The sequence below is a fragment of the Rhinopithecus bieti genome, unplaced genomic scaffold (assembly GCF_001698545.2).
Source record: "Rhinopithecus bieti isolate Rb0 unplaced genomic scaffold, ASM169854v2 scaffold_15336, whole genome shotgun sequence".
In the NCBI taxonomy this organism is placed as follows: Eukaryota; Metazoa; Chordata; class Mammalia; order Primates; family Cercopithecidae; genus Rhinopithecus; species Rhinopithecus bieti.
In genome coordinates this window covers 1,058,697-1,072,332 of record NW_016808678.1, presented here as the reverse complement: position 1 = coordinate 1,072,332, position 13,636 = coordinate 1,058,697, and the positions used below count along the sequence as shown (strand labels likewise).

Below are 13,636 nucleotides of genomic sequence, written 5' to 3'. Positions count from 1 at the left end.
TTCGGGACTTTAAAAGTGACCCCAAATATTCTGCTGCATAAAGTATGTAAAAGTGAATAAGCATGTAATGGCTAAATAATACGTAAGTTACTTAGCCCATACTGCGGCTCAGTTGTAAAGAGTTACCACACTGAATTCTTTGTATTAAGGTAGAAAGGAAATAATTCCAACATTTCATTTTACATATTCCTTGATTCAGCTGCCATTTAAAAGTAATAACAAATTTTATTTTCTGCCTTAGACATGACATTAATTAAAGTTTATAGAGAGTGCCATAAAGAACTAAACCTAACATTTTTATAAAACAATCTGACAGGACTGTAGAGAAGACACATACGATAATGCTTTTTATATATTTTTTGCACTTGCATTGTTTTAACGCAACTATGCTATAATACTTGGTAACAGATCAACTTAGCCACTGACGTTCTTATTTGTAACATGAATTTATTCCACATTTCACAGGGCTAGATCCAAATTCTTTGGTAAATATCATTTTTATAACAAATAAGCATACTTTCTTTGTAACATAATCTTTGTTAACATAGCACTTTATTTCACAATTTAAAGTTAGTACAGAGGAACGCTTCTCAAACGTGATTCTGATGTTGTACTGTGAACTTAGTGAGGGTGTTCCAAGTCCTCCCCTTAGGGTTTTTCATGTTTGGAAATATATGTAAGATTGACATGTATGCAGAAGGAAGTGAATAATAGGAGCCAATTTTAAGACGTATCACACAGCCTGATAGAAGGCGGGTGGTGGTGAGAAGCTGTGTATTAACGAGTTCAGATTTTGCTGGTTCTGTTGTGTCTGTTGTTTCTGCTTTTCTTCCATTTCCATCATGTGATGTAATCATGAGCATAGAATCAAATCAGCTGTATAAATGTACAAATGGCATGGAAAACATGTTCTCAGTTCAGGTCTGATAGGAGAATCTGGAATATCACAGAATCTCAGAAAAAAAAAAAAAAGAAAACACATTTGTCCAACACTTGAGCAACAGATGATAGAGAAGGGGCCTTTGGTCACACAGAGTCAGGGTGGCACATGCTCTCCCATTACATATTCTGTGGCTCTCTCGTTCCCAGCACTGCTTACTCCTGTCCACTGTAGAACGTTAGTCTCAAAGAAGGAAAGACTTGAAATTGTATCCAACTGATCAGATAAAATGTCCTTCGTCTATAGGACAAGGGGCTAAACTAAAGCATGCATGACTTTGGCAAAACAAGTCATCTCTATGCTCATAGCAGCCTGAGAATTCCAAAGAGAAAATATTTTTGAAGTTTTTCTACTCTTACATTTTATGGTGTTTTGGGTTTTCTTTTTACTTTTCTTTTCCTTTTTTTTTTAGAGCAGTTTTAGGTTCACAGCAAAATTGAAAGAGGTTTCCCATATTGCCCTTAGCACTTGTTTTTGTTTTTCTGCTTGATCCTATTGAAGGCAAAAATTAAATGAAGATGCAGCTTTGCAGCCTTTAAGATGACATTATTCAGAGTTGGGGTGGGCACCTAGAGATGAAATTAGATTTCCAGCTGGGCACAGTGGCTCAAGCCTGTAATCCCAGCACTTTGGGACGCTGAGGCAGGTAGATCACGAGGTCAGAAATTTGAGACCAGCCTGGCCAACATGGTGAAACCCCGTCTCTACTAAAAATACAAAAAAAATTAGCCAGGTGTGGTGGCAGATGCCTGTAATCTCAGCTACTCAGGAGGCTGAAGCAGGAGAATCGTTTGAACCTGGAGGCAGAGGTTGCAATGAGCTGAGATCGCACCATTGCACGCCAGCCTAGGCAACAAGAGTGAAACTCCATCTCCAAAAAAAAAAAAAAGAATTAGATTTCTGATTTCACACTCTAGGCCTTACTCTCCTGCCTCCCCTTACTGTTAGCCTTTCTCGCACTCTCCAGGCTCCTAGGCATGTTTCATGTGCAAATGTCCTATCTGGAAAGTTCAATGAAAGCTCAGAACTCACAGACGCTGCTTTGGAAATACTAAGGACTGAAGAACAGGAACGAAATCCAATTGTTTGAGAAAAAAATTTTGAAGCATATATACCGGAAGATGTTTATAGAGAGAGTTGCTGAGTAAGTCAACAAACGATGACTGAGGGCCCCACTTTGTGCTGGGCATTGGCGGAAGACCTCTGAACTGAGCACAGTCCGCGCAAAGAAATTCACCTAAGTCCTTCACCCTAGTCTTCACATGTACTGACCCTACATCCCTATCTTTGGGTTGTCTATCTTCTTTTATGAAGTCTGTAGAAAACAATTCCGGCATCTGAGCATGTTCAGAAATACACTCTAGATATGCATCAAGCTATGGACCCCCTGACATGTTCCATTATCCAGGAATGCCGGCTGATACTGGTGTAATGACACACCTGTAGAGCCCATGGAAAGAGAGAACCCGCCTCTGCTCCAGAGGCAGCCCTGGCAGGCTCTCATTCTCCAGCAAGGTCGTCAAGCAAAGGGGACGTTAGGAGCTTGGTGAGAGGCCAGATGGCTGCTATGAAAAGGAATAAGCATTTGCTAAGTAATCCTGAAGGGGCAAGTTGAAAGGAACGGGGCTTACTCGCCTGGATAACAGCTATTAAGTATATAGAAGGGACTGGGTTGGGCAAGTTGTGTCCTGGGTGGTGAGGACACAGGTATCATCACACACAGGACCCACAGAGATCATGGCTTCAGAGGCAAAGCCCTACATGGTTTCTAAGCACTCTGTGTAGGTTTCTAAAGAGATTTGGTCTGTCAAACTTTGGAATGTGTGTCCTTTTCTTACCTCCCTCCCCCAAATCAAGGATGATCAGAGATAATTCCGTTTAGAGTGACAAGCCTCTGAAGAAGTTGAGGTTTCAGTTCGACACTTGGGTCACTCTTAGCTTTGTAATTCCTTGACATGAGAATCTGCTATTAAAAAAAAATATGTGTTTGTGAGTGAATGTGAGTGTGAGATTGTGTATGTGTATGTATGTGTGTGTGTGTGTGTGTTAGTGGAGGCTGTGGCTCCCACGTCCTTCCTTCCTAGAAAAACGAATTCAAACATGTCTTGGGAATATTTTTCCAAGGAGAGCTGCAGTTCTGTTTGGAGACACATCTTAGCTGCTCCATTCTTGCAGGAAAGCATGGTTTGATATGGCCTGTACATCAGCTGCTATAGCATCCCCTGTGCAGCAAGAGTATAGATGGCACTGTCTCCAATGGGGCCACTGAAGAAGGAGGCTGAGATCAGCCAGAGATGGAGGAATCACATGAACATCATCATCATCTGCTGTGTCTAAGAGCATTCACTTCTCTTTCTTCTGAGTACACCGCTTTCTACTCTATTACAGAGGATACAAAAGAGAAAGTAACGTGCTCCAAGTTTAATACATGACTCCTGTGCAGTTTGACTTTATTAGCTAAGAAAATAAATTAAATTTCTAATGGTAGGCACAAAAATTCAGTCTGATTTCCAGAGATTTCTATGAAGGTAAACGCAGAAACATGGCTGCATTACAAGGATGTTCCAAAAAATGTCCCTAATTGCCCCACGTCTAGTCTATTTACTCAGGAGCAAATTAAGAAAGAATAAAACCTTATATTTATCTCTCTGAGTGTCAGAGAATAATACGTCTTTCCGGGCAAATTCTAAATGCTTTAGAACTCATACTTTTTTCCAGAGTTTCCCATTTTCTCTTACATATTTTGAAGTTCCAGTCAGATACAATTATACATTTCTACAGATCTTGTGTCTGCTGTAGTTACCTGAAGCTAAAACTAATTGCAAAGGCAAGCAAACATACCTTCCCCTTTGTTTATACACAAACTCTGGTGGTGGGCTGTCACTATTGGCCCCAGGTCCATGGAGAATGGGGACCAGTCACTTTGGTCACCTCTGTGAATCTCTGCTGGAATAATGTCAAGCCCTTCCACCTAACTCCACCTGCAACAATTCTTAGACAGCTCCAACCATGACATGAAATGGTGAGTGACAAACTAGGACCAAGAAAACTGAATAGAGATGGGATGAGAACAACAATCTGAGAAGTAACACAGATCTTTCTGTATGGAGGGTAATGCCCCATAATGTGGCTGGAATGTCACAGCCTTCGTAAGGTCAGATTCCTCCATAGACAAGCACCACTGGAATTATTTAGAGGTGAGTGACTGATTTTGTTTGTTTTATTTATTTTTTATTTTATTTTTTTGAGTTGGAGTCTCACTCTGTTGCCCAGGATGGAATGCAGTGGCACAATCTCAGCTCACTGCAACCTTTGCCTCCCAGGTTCAAGCGATCCTCCTGCCTCAGCCTCCCAAGTAGCTGCTATTACAGGTCCACCACGTCCAGCTAATTTTTTGTATTTTTAGTAGAGATGGGGTTTCACTACATTGGCCAGGCTGGTCTCAAACTCCTAACGTCAGGTGATCCACCTGCCTCGGCCTCCCAAAGTGTTGGGATTACCCGTGTGAGCCACTGCACCTGGCCTTTTGTTTGTTTTAAATAGATCATGTGGATTCCAGTGATTTTCCTACTAAGAAGTCTATTAATCTCCTATTAAGAATTCCGGGTTTTAATAACTACCAGGAGTCTTGATGTTGCAAAAACTGCTTAAAAAGTGACCAGAGGGATTGTTTGTTTAATAATGCTAGGTGTTCCCTATCCTTGTTTAGGTATGAGTAGTCACTGTTAGATTCAACACTTTTACATGTTTTTTCACCATTGTCTTACATGCCTGAGCACAGGGCAGTGCCATCCTGGTTGTAATTTAAGAGACATCTTAGTCAAGACTATGGTTGAGGGCATGGGAATTAGGTGAGAAAAGGACTTTTAATTTTTAATTTTTTTTTTTTTTGAGATGGAGTCTTGCTCTGTTGCCCAGGCTGGAGTGCAGTGGCATGATCTTGGCTAACTGCAAGCTCTGCCTCCCAGGTTCACCACATTCTCCTGCCTCAGCCTCCTGAGTAGCTGGGACTACAGGCACCTGCCACCACACCCGGCTAATTTTTTGTATTTTTAGTAGAGATGGGGTTTCACCATGTTAGCCAGGATGGTCTCGATCTCCTGACCTTGTGATCTGCCCACCTCTGCCTCCCAAAGTGCTGGGATTATAGGCATGAGCCACCATGCCTGGCCAATAAGTATTTCTTGACTTAAGTTGAATGCTAAGTCAGAGGAGCTCAGAGCAATGTTCACATGAGCTATGCTTACCACTTCATCTCTAGAGTATAGGAATGCATGTATACTATGCATGTGGCCATAAGCCACAGAGGAGAAACCCAGAAGCCAGCCTTCTAATTTATAGCTCTGACAGCCCATGTATGATTTGGCTGTGTGTCAGAATCTCTATCAGCAGGTAAGGAAACAACAGCATATAAAGGCATCCTGGACTTTCTCCCTTGCTACATTTTGAAAAAGGAAGAACTTCCCATCAGGTGAGCAAAGAGTTGATAATGCAAAGGCACAAAGGGTATACCTTGTTTCTATTCTGGAAGTCTATCCCAGGAACCTGCTTTCACTGACAGTTTGAAGGGGCTTAGGGTGAAACAGCTATAAAGACAATTAGGAAAAAAGCAAAACAAAACAAATAATACAAAACCTCTCTGAGATATCGAAGGTAATATACTAGCAAGGGTCATAAACTTGAAAACTTGATTGTATTAGTGCAATCCTCTGCCATTTAGCTAAACTTATCTTCTTTCAGTACCCAATGGTTTTAAGCTTTAAATGTTGGTAAGTACAATATTTTTGGAACAGCTTCTATCAGCTAAGTTGGCAGTTTAGTTTATTTATTTTATTCAGTGTCTTACTGTTTCTACTTCTTTTATATCCAAAAAGTGTTTGAGTTAGTACATTTAGTTATAAAGGCATTTAACATTTATATAAAGGCATTTACATTTTAAATTAAGACACAAGAAATTTTAAATGGTACTTGAGATACCCTTGAGAGAAGCATCTCATTTCTTGTATTTGCAGATACCTCATATATTTATAAATCAACTCTTTTGCATATTTAAGTCAGACAAAAATACGAACAGGCACAATGTCTCTCATTAGAGAAAAATGCAATTAATCTACTTAGTTATGTTTTTAAAATAGCCTGACATTTAAAATAATGGATGAATATATAATTTGCTCATCAGTAATGGGCAGTTCCCTTGGAGGTATCATCAGTGTTTTATCAGTTACTATTTCAGAGGAGTTTCATGAATGCAAAGATTAAAGCTAGGAAGCAGAGAGAAACCACAGCAGAATGACACCACCCTACTTAACACCCATAATACTTAACAGTAACAACAATTAAACCTCACAAATTAAGTCAATGTATTGTATTCCTATTGGGTGAGCTAAAGATAGGACATTTATGTGTAGTGATTTTTCCCCATACTAATTCCGCATCCACAACCACGTACCCAAACAAACATCACAGCAATATATTATACTGTAAAGTATTAAATGACATTTCAGTTTATGCCTTTATTTCTTGTCTCATTTCTCCAAGTGATAATTAAGATCTCATTTACCATGCATGAGCACTTACATTCCCTTTCTGAGAACATTTCTGATATTGTTGGTATAAGAGAGAAAAGTCATTTATTTAAAGGTTGCCTTATTAATAATCTGTAGTTTTTGTTAAATATCTAGGTTATCTGGCCAGTCAATTTGTCTCTATAACCTAAGAAAGAAGAAAGACTAGCTGCCATACTCAATTCAAATGAATTGGGATGTGAATATTTATAAGGACATCAATATTCAACAGTGTCTTACAGTCATGCTCCAAGCTAAATAAAAATAAAACCACCAGAAATATTACAGTATAATAGGATAAGAGCTAAGAAATATGTACAAATTCATTGACAACATCTGTGCAAGTGTTGTGGACAAAACATTTAAAAATAAATCTACATAAAACAAAGTAGATAAATTTATCAAATATTGATAAATTTTCAGAGACAATATAAAAGTACACAAAACATGAAAGAGAGAAAGAATTTAAAAAATAACCACTAAGCCAATACATATAGTACAAGTTTACAACATTTATATTACAGAATGATGGAAACCAGAGACAAAAACGATTTGGTAACAAACAGCAAAGAAAGTTTCACCACCAATCACAAGGAAGAAAGACATTCTTTTTCAAATGAAAACACAGACTGCCAGAACTCATCCCCGCGTCCCCCAACCCATACACACATAGAAAAATAAAAGCAAATGCGAAAGTTGTCTACAGCAACAGGACAGACAGAGGTGGGAAGCATTTGGCAAGTTGCATCACAGGAAGTCAATCACGATTGGCTAACGATGATGGTACCTGGCTCTGTTGCAGGTCACTGGTTTGCCTGAGAGGAGCAACTGATGGAGGAGGCACACCTGATGTCGACGCAGACCGGCCTAATTTGCAGCTTACTTTAGGCTCTGGAAACAAGGGGAAAAAGACAGAATATTAGCTGACTGACATCTGAAATAATGAAGTGGCTTTTCAGCCTTCCTGTTTGTTTTGTTAGTTACTCGTGGAATATACAAAATGCTCCTGATGTTTGCTAATCATTAGCGGGTGATAAAACACTTTCATAACAGTTGACTCTAAAAGGAGCTTTATTCCCAGATCAGCTTCTGGGGAACAAATCTCAGAAGCACAGGCCTTATGCCCTTGCACATTTTACCCCACTTAGAGTTGGTTTCTATGGAGTCATCCCCCGAGCAACAACAATCCATTAGGGGAACAAGCAAGTATCATGACTATTTTGAGTGTTCACTTTTAGCTTTGGTCCATAGGATTTCTGTGTCCTAAAATGTCTTATCTCCCTTCTCCAAATGTTCTGCTTTCCTTCCTTCCATGAATGCTATCATCATGTTTTCAATGTAACATTTCTTCAACTTATCTTGATTTGCATTAAATTTTATAACTGTCTTCCAAGACTTTTGCTATCTTTCATAATATTATTTTCCAACTTAAAAGCTTTCTCCTACCTCTTATCTAATTTGAGGAGCCCAAATTAGCTGCCTAGGCCACTGATAGGATGCTTTAGAGATTACAATTTGAGGACTGAAAGAGTTCCCTTCATCCAGAAATTACAGGATATATGGGCGGTAGAGATGATGAATTTAAAGTCATATTTGAAGATATTTGATAAAGGAAAAGAAGTCATAGAAAGAAAATGGACATTTGTATTTTATCACAAACTTCAATGTGAGCTGTTGGTTTTTGAGTGCCTAGTGCAGTCCAGCTTCTGTGAGGAATTACACCTAAATTATCTCTAATCCTAAGAACTCTCTTTGGAGCTACAGAGTTAGCTATCAACACCCTCAACTTACAAATTAGAAATCTAAGGTTCTCCAAGTTCAGTCTTTGCCTAATAAATAAACAAGTGCTTTTCAAAAAGTCTTTCTTTATAAACTTGACCTAAAAATGAAACTCATCGAACAACTCGTTTTAAATGATATGACGTAACTATGGTACTGAGAACTGACACAGGTGCCAGAGAACCAGAATGTGCTCAATTCTGTTGGAAGAAAAGAAACTGTGTTGCTCACGCTGGGGAGGTGCACTATCCTTATGCCATTTCTATATGAATCGCACTTCAGAGAAAAGCATTGACTATATCTGCATTGCATGAATGGTTCACTGCCAACTTCAGTTTCCATCAATTGCCTTCCACTCCTCCACTCCCAACCCCTCTCAGACACAACATGCAGACACACAGAATGAGTAAGCTTACGCCTACTTACACACAGACTCATACACTCTCACCCATATGCACCTTTCCTCTCTCAGTCCTGTTTCCACCTATTCAACAGTGCTGCACCTCTCTATTAAAATTATTCTCCTAAGGGAACTAATAGTTTTCTTTCTTGGCAAATCAAATAGTATTTTCTCTGTATTTCTGATTTAGAGGAAAACAATAAAAGACAATAAATAAGGTTTGGACTTAGAGCTAATTTTGAATCTGACTCTGCTAGGTGTATGATCTTAGACAATTGTTTTCATTATTTTAGTTCTTCTCAAATAAAATGAATTTAGTCACTTACTCAACATTCGTCATCTATGTATTTTATGCCTACTATGTACCAGGAACTTGCCAGAGAGTAGTGACCAAAATCCCAGTATTACCCTATGGCAATAGTGCAATATGCAATATGCAATAGGGAGTGCACAGTCTATGCAGTAAACATAGGCTTTAAACAATAAATGATGGGCCGGTCACGATGGCTTATGTCTATAATCTCAACACTTTGTGGGGCTGATGCGGGTGGATCACTCGAGCTCAGGAGTTGGAGACTCCATATTCTAATGACGTTTATGTATTCTCAAGGGAGAGACATTAAATCTAAAATCATTTGCTGAAAATTAGGAAATATGTTAGAAGGAAGAAGTAGAGAGTGCCATGGTATCATTTATCAGAGTATCCACTGTGTTCTGGGGAGCAGGGCAAGGAGAGACCCTGAAGAAGCTGCAGTAATTTACACCTGCCAACAGGACTGAATGGGCAGCAAAATCTGAAGTGGGAAGGATCCTGGATCCACAAACTTACTTTCTGACTGATCCAGAGTCAAAAGCATTTCAGAATTTATTGCTTGCATATTATAAGGAAATAGTAATAGTGAAATATCCTGGTTTCCAGGTTAGTGGAGAAGAGTTGAACTAGTGCTAAGTAAACAGATAAACTGAATTACATGCAAAATTCATAGAAAAACACCAGACACATAACAAGTGCTTTTAGTGAATGCTGGCTCTCATCCCCTACACGCACACACACATACACACGCACTTGCACATGTACGTGCATGGTGACCCTTACCTCTATTCTTCCTTCTACTTTTAATCAAGTCAACTACATTCTCTTTCTGGAAAATGACTCCCTTTCTGTCTGTGATATGCATTCCTTCACCTCACTCTCAACCCAGTGTCATGTCCTTTTAGTTTTATCACCTTGTGCCTTGCTTGGCCTTTTCTCTCCGCACCTTCTCTCTTAAGCACATCAACATTCTCATGGTTTCAAAGATAGTGTTTTCCCTTGGAGTCACATGCAGGTTCCCATAGCTCTGTCCCCTTCCCATGCTGTTTGATTTTGAGCCCCTGTGCTTCCTGGTCACTAGGCTGTCCTCATTGTCTCAGGATGCAAACCAAGTTCTAGCTTCTTCTCAATATCTTGGATCTTCCTTCTACTTTTCCTATGTATAGTAAAAACATCACCTCCATTTTCCTAAAGTCTTAGGGTCCAGATCTTGTCCTTTTTCAGTTCAGAGCTTTCTTTTCCTCTCTCTGTAAATTTAGTCCTGTTGGAATTTGCTTTTTTTCCTCCTTGCCATGGCTCCTGTAGTTATCTCAACTCATCTCAGAAACCTCCCCATAATCTCTCTGCTCAAATCTGACTTGGACACGATGCAGACTGTGTTTCCTAGATTACTACAGGCCCCTCATCTTGTTAAAAAAACGTTCAATTGTCTAATTTCCAGAGGTCCTCTGTGACCTGGCTCCATCTGATCAGGTCCACTCTATTTTCCACTGCTTTTTGCTTCCTAAAATATATACGATTTGGGCCCGGTGCAGTGACTCATACCTGTAATCCCAGCACTTTGGGAGGCCAAGGCCGGCAGATCACCTGAGGTCAGGAGTTCAAGACTAGCCTAGCTAACATGATGAAACCCTGTCTCTACTAAAAATACAAAAATTAGCTGGGTGTGGTGGTGGATGCTAGTAATCCCAGCTACTCAGGAGGCTGAGGCAGGAGAATCACCTGAACCCAGGAGGTGGAGGTTGCACTGAACCAAAACCATGCCATTGCATTCCAGCCTGGGCAACAAGAGAAAAACTTCATCTCAAAAAAATAAAATAAAATAAATTCCATACATATATATACACACACACATACTATAAATTATATATACACACACACACATACTATAAATATATATACACACACACATACTATAAATATATATATAACACACACACTACTATAAATATATATACAACCACACACATACTATAAATATATATATACAACACACATACTATAAATTATATATACACACAGCGACTATAAATATTATATATACACACACACACATACTCATAATATATATACACAGCACCACATATATAAATATATATACACACACACACATTACTATAAATATATATAACACACACACATACTATAAATAATATATAACACACACACATACTATAATATATATATACACACACACACATACTATAAATATATATACACACACACACTACTATAAATATATATACACACACACACATACTATAATATATATAATACTCACACCACATACTATAAATATATATATAACACACACATACTAATAAATATATATATCACACCACCCACATACATAAATGAATATATAACACAAAACACATACTATAATATATATAAACCCCAACACACCACACACATAATATAAATATAGTTCACAACCACACACATACTATAAATATATATATACACACACACATACTATAAATATATATAATACACACACAACATACTATAAATATATATACACACACACACATACTATAAATATATATCACACACACACATATACTATAAATATAATATACACAACACACCATATATAATTATATACAACACCACATACTATAATATATATACACACAGCACACCACCATACTATAATAGATATACACACCACGACATACTATAGATATATTAGCACACACACACATCTATAAATATATAATACACACACACACACTATAAATATATATAGTACACACACACACATACTATAAATACTATATACAACAGCACACACATACTATAAATATATATATACACACACACACATACATAAATATATATACACACACACCACATAATATAAATATATATACACACACACATTACTATAAATATATATATCACACACACAAATACTATAAATATATTATACACACACACATACTATAAATATATATATAACAAACACACATACTATAAATATATCACAACAGCACACACTACTATAAATAATATCACACACAATACTATATATATACACACACACACACATACTATAAATATATATATACACACACACATACATATATATATAAAATTTGGTCTACCCTCTTGGTATCCACTTTTGATTCTTCCATCTTCCACCTCAAGTTGTTACCAGGCATGGACTTCAATCAAACCGTATCTCATCATTTTCTAAGACCTACTTCAAAGTGTACTTTTATTATAAAGCATCCTGTGGTCTTGTTTCCTTCTTCTCTCTTCTGAACTGCCTTATCACTTAAATAGCATTTGCACTGCTTGCTGTGGTTTTCAGCATTTTTGCTGGTAGGAACCACCTAGTAAGCATTCTATTATTATGTATTTTTCTTTCACTGAAGATACTCAAATTAACTTAGAAAAGGTCACTGCAACTCCTCAAAGCAAGGAGGTAATGACGTAACAAAGAATATGTTGTAAGACCTAGTTTCAAGCCTCTCTCCCCTACTTATTAAGGCAGTGATTCCAGTTACAGGGGATGTGACCCTCTGGGCTCCTACAGAGGAGGTATGGCATTTGAACATTCTCCCTTGATTGTGTGCGGGTGTTTAATGTCTGCCCACCCATTCTTGAAAATACCACTGGATTCTCTCTGAGGCTGTTTAAACACAAGTGTATCATATGATGACATAGATATAATATCCTGGTAACTTATAAATTAACCTCATTTCCCAGGATGCCTCAATCCTTGCATACCTTAAGGAATCATCCTTCATTATATAAAACAATAAGCAAAGCATCCATCAGAACCCTGGTTGACATGTTTCCATAATAAGCCAATGTTTCCATGCATGCCATGACTAGCTTAGCACATTTGGTCACATGGAATGAGAAAATTCAGTATTTTTTTTTTCCTAGAAAAGGATGAGAATAAGAATTATTTGCTATAGAGATTTTTTCCAGTTTATGTTGAAGATATTATCATCTGATGAAAAAAGATTATCTAACCAGATCAAAGGCTTTTATATCACCTAAGGTACCTAAAGATTAATTTCCCCTTTTGTGGGTTTCTGGTCAGACCAGCTTAACCTGTTTCCATTGTAGACAACATTATCTCCAATGCACAGACTATGCCTCACTAAAATTCAAGCAAACTCCCAATGTCACCCTGACCTGGAAATGTCTTGCTTTATCCCCATAGCGTGCCAGTCCAGATCATGTCTAGGTTCATCAAGTCCCCTTAGGCACTGCAATATAAACCACTAACCACCCACTGAACATGGCAAATCAAACTACTAGCCAAGTACCCTGTGTGGGCTAGTTCTAGAGTCAGGTCACCCAGTGGTCTAATGCTCGATCCCAGCATAGAATATGACTCCACATGCAGGGACAGAATAGGATCATTACCGTATATTCATAATGTACACACACATACACAGGCAGATACACACACACACACTCCATAACACTGCTGCTTAATGGTATCACATGGCAGGTTTTTTGTTTGTTTGTTTGTTTTTTGAGATGGAGTTCTGCTCTTGTTGCCCAGGCTGGAGTGCAAAGGCACAATCTCGGCCCACCACAACCTCTGCCTCCCAGGTTCAAGCGATTCTCCTGTCTCAGCCTCCTGAGTAGCTGGGATTACAGGCAGGCGTCAT

General features: G+C 38.3%; 1 protein-coding gene across 1 annotated transcript in view; it reads right to left on the bottom strand.

The window, feature by feature from the left end:
- NYAP2 (neuronal tyrosine-phosphorylated phosphoinositide-3-kinase adaptor 2) overlaps positions 1-13,636 on the bottom strand; it is a 125,491-nt gene that overhangs the window by 43,020 nt on the left and 68,835 nt on the right. Inside the window, 1 exon segment of the mRNA XM_017886958.1 lies at positions 7,292-7,395. Within this exon segment, the coding sequence (XP_017742447.1) occupies positions 7,292-7,395 (104 nt within the window).